Source organism: Babesia bigemina, scaffold Bbigscaff_70464, assembly GCF_000981445.1.
Source record: "Babesia bigemina genome assembly Bbig001, scaffold Bbigscaff_70464".
NCBI classification, from domain to species: Eukaryota; Apicomplexa; class Aconoidasida; order Piroplasmida; family Babesiidae; genus Babesia; species Babesia bigemina.
In genome coordinates, this window is record NW_012237191.1 from 3,757 (window position 1) to 5,852 (window position 2,096).

The 2,096-nt window shown below is 41.6% G+C and overlaps 1 protein-coding gene across 1 annotated transcript; it reads left to right on the plus strand.

Moving 5' to 3' along the window:
* Window positions 1-213: 213 nt before the first annotated feature.
* BBBOND_0002980 (hypothetical protein, conserved) lies at window positions 214-2,068 on the plus strand (the record flags this gene model as incomplete). The annotated part of the gene is given in 2 exon segments (XM_012915133.1): window positions 214-273; window positions 290-2,068. The coding sequence occupies 2 exon segments, from the start codon at window positions 214-216 to the stop codon at window positions 2,066-2,068; spliced, it is 1,839 nt and encodes a 612-aa protein (XP_012770587.1).
* Between the last annotated feature and the right edge of the window lie 28 nt (window positions 2,069-2,096).

Here is a 2,096-nt window from a genome sequence, read left to right on the forward strand (position 1 = left end):
TCCACATCGCTCCCTAACCCACTCCACATCGCTCCCTAACCCACTCTACATCGTCCCTTAACCCACTCCACATCGCTCCCTAACCCACTCTACATCGCCCCTTCATCCACTCTACATCGCCCCTTAACCCACTCTACATCGCCCCTTTATCCACTCTACATCGCTTCCTTAACACACTCTACATCCCTTGAATCACCTCGCCATAATACCGCTATGACTTCTATAAACCATAGCAATAACTTGTGCCTTGTCACCCTTCGTCCCCTCTTCCAAGTCCCAGGCTCTTAAGTCTGTTGAAGAGAAGATTGTCCAGCTTGGTGAATTGGCTGGTAAGCTTGGAGGATTTGTTGGTGAGAGTGAGAGTGTTAAGAAAGCCGTTGTGAAGGCTATTATCGCCCAAATTAACAGTAATGAAGAGCTTAAAAATCTTTACTCTTCTCATGTTACTACCCTTTCTGAGTCTGTCAACTCTGTTGGCAAGGCTGATGACACCGATGAAATTAGTGAGCTTAAGCAGAAAGTTGCTGATCAAATTAAGCTTCTTAAAGAACGTGAATTGCAACTTCAAAATCAATTAAAAGATCCTTCTTCTTCCCCCTCTCCCTCTGCTGACTCAGCCGAATTGCACTCCAAGTTGGAGGCTTTGAGGAAAGTGGAGAAGCTTTGTGAATTTTATGAGAAACTTAAAACTATGCCAAATGAGCCAAAAAAGCTCTTAGAGAATCTTTGTGACGGCCTTCAGACTTTCCTCGGCTTCGACTCTGCTTCCAAAGGCTACGATGGCAGTGGTATTGTGTACTCTGACCTAGATAGGCTGTGTGACGGGGTGATGGGATTTTTGAGTGGTGTGCTTGGTGCGGTGAAAGATGATGATGCGGTTAAAACGTATGATAAAGATACCACAAAAAACATTAATACAGTTATTAAGACTTTGAATGATAATATTGGCTCCGGGCGTGCTGGGCTTGTGGAGTCTGTCGCGGAGGTGAAGGGGTGGTTGGAGGGGTATGAATTAGAATACAGCAAAAAAGCAAGCAACGTCACAGAGTTTTTAGGTGAGTTGAAAAGCAACATAGCAGGTAAATATACATCTCAAATTCGTGCAGGTGAGAAATTGACTAGACAGCTGGAGGAGTGGAGGCGCATCGTGGAGAACATCCAGAGTGACATAAAAACTATTGAAACTAATTATGTAATTTATTTAGACGATGAATTGAGATGTAAAATACGTAGTGAAATAATATTAGTTAAAAAATCCGTAGAGGTTTTACGTGATTCAGCTTGCAACATTAGTGTCAACGAACAGGCCAAGCACGTAGATACGCATTTAGATGAGCAAAAACGAAATCTGGAAAAAGCAGTCACAGATGGGAGTGAAAACGTTAAACGCACTTTACAAATAAATTTTACAAAAATACTCGACGCAATGTATGACTTACGTGAACAAAGAAAACACCACTTTGAAAAGTGCTATGAGAGGTTAAGGGAGGCGAATAAACACTTGAAAAGTCGTTTAGACAAATATAGCGGCACTACTCGAGATGAGATATTTAGGTTATTTGATGAGATAATAAAAGAAGTAAAGAAGATTTACGGTGATATGAACTACAAAAAAGGGGAACTGGAAATGTTAGTCGAGGGGGCTGAGAAGACGCTGTCTGAATTATCTAAGAATTTTGAGAAAGATGTGAAAGCGGGTGTGAAGCAGGATTTGACGGCATTGAATGGTAACGTAAATGCACTAAAAAATGGTATGAGATCAATTTCCAACGGTCATGAGATTGTAGGAAAGGCGTTGACTCAGCTTAGTGCGTCTAAGCAACAGCTGCTGAGAACGACAGATCCAATTACGCAGAATTCAGAAGCACGGGTAGGTAAGTATAATGAAGACTTGAAGAAAAAATTCTACACCTTTGCGGAGGCACTAAAGGCGGCGAAATTGGATACTTTTCAAACAAAATTGCAGGCTGAATCCCGAAAACTTCGTAATTATTTTGAAAATCTGATGAAGATAAGTACTATCCAAAAGTGTCAACATCGGGCAGAAGTGAGGTCAAGGATCTTGTAGAGGAACTAAATGGTGCCATCGGTACCAT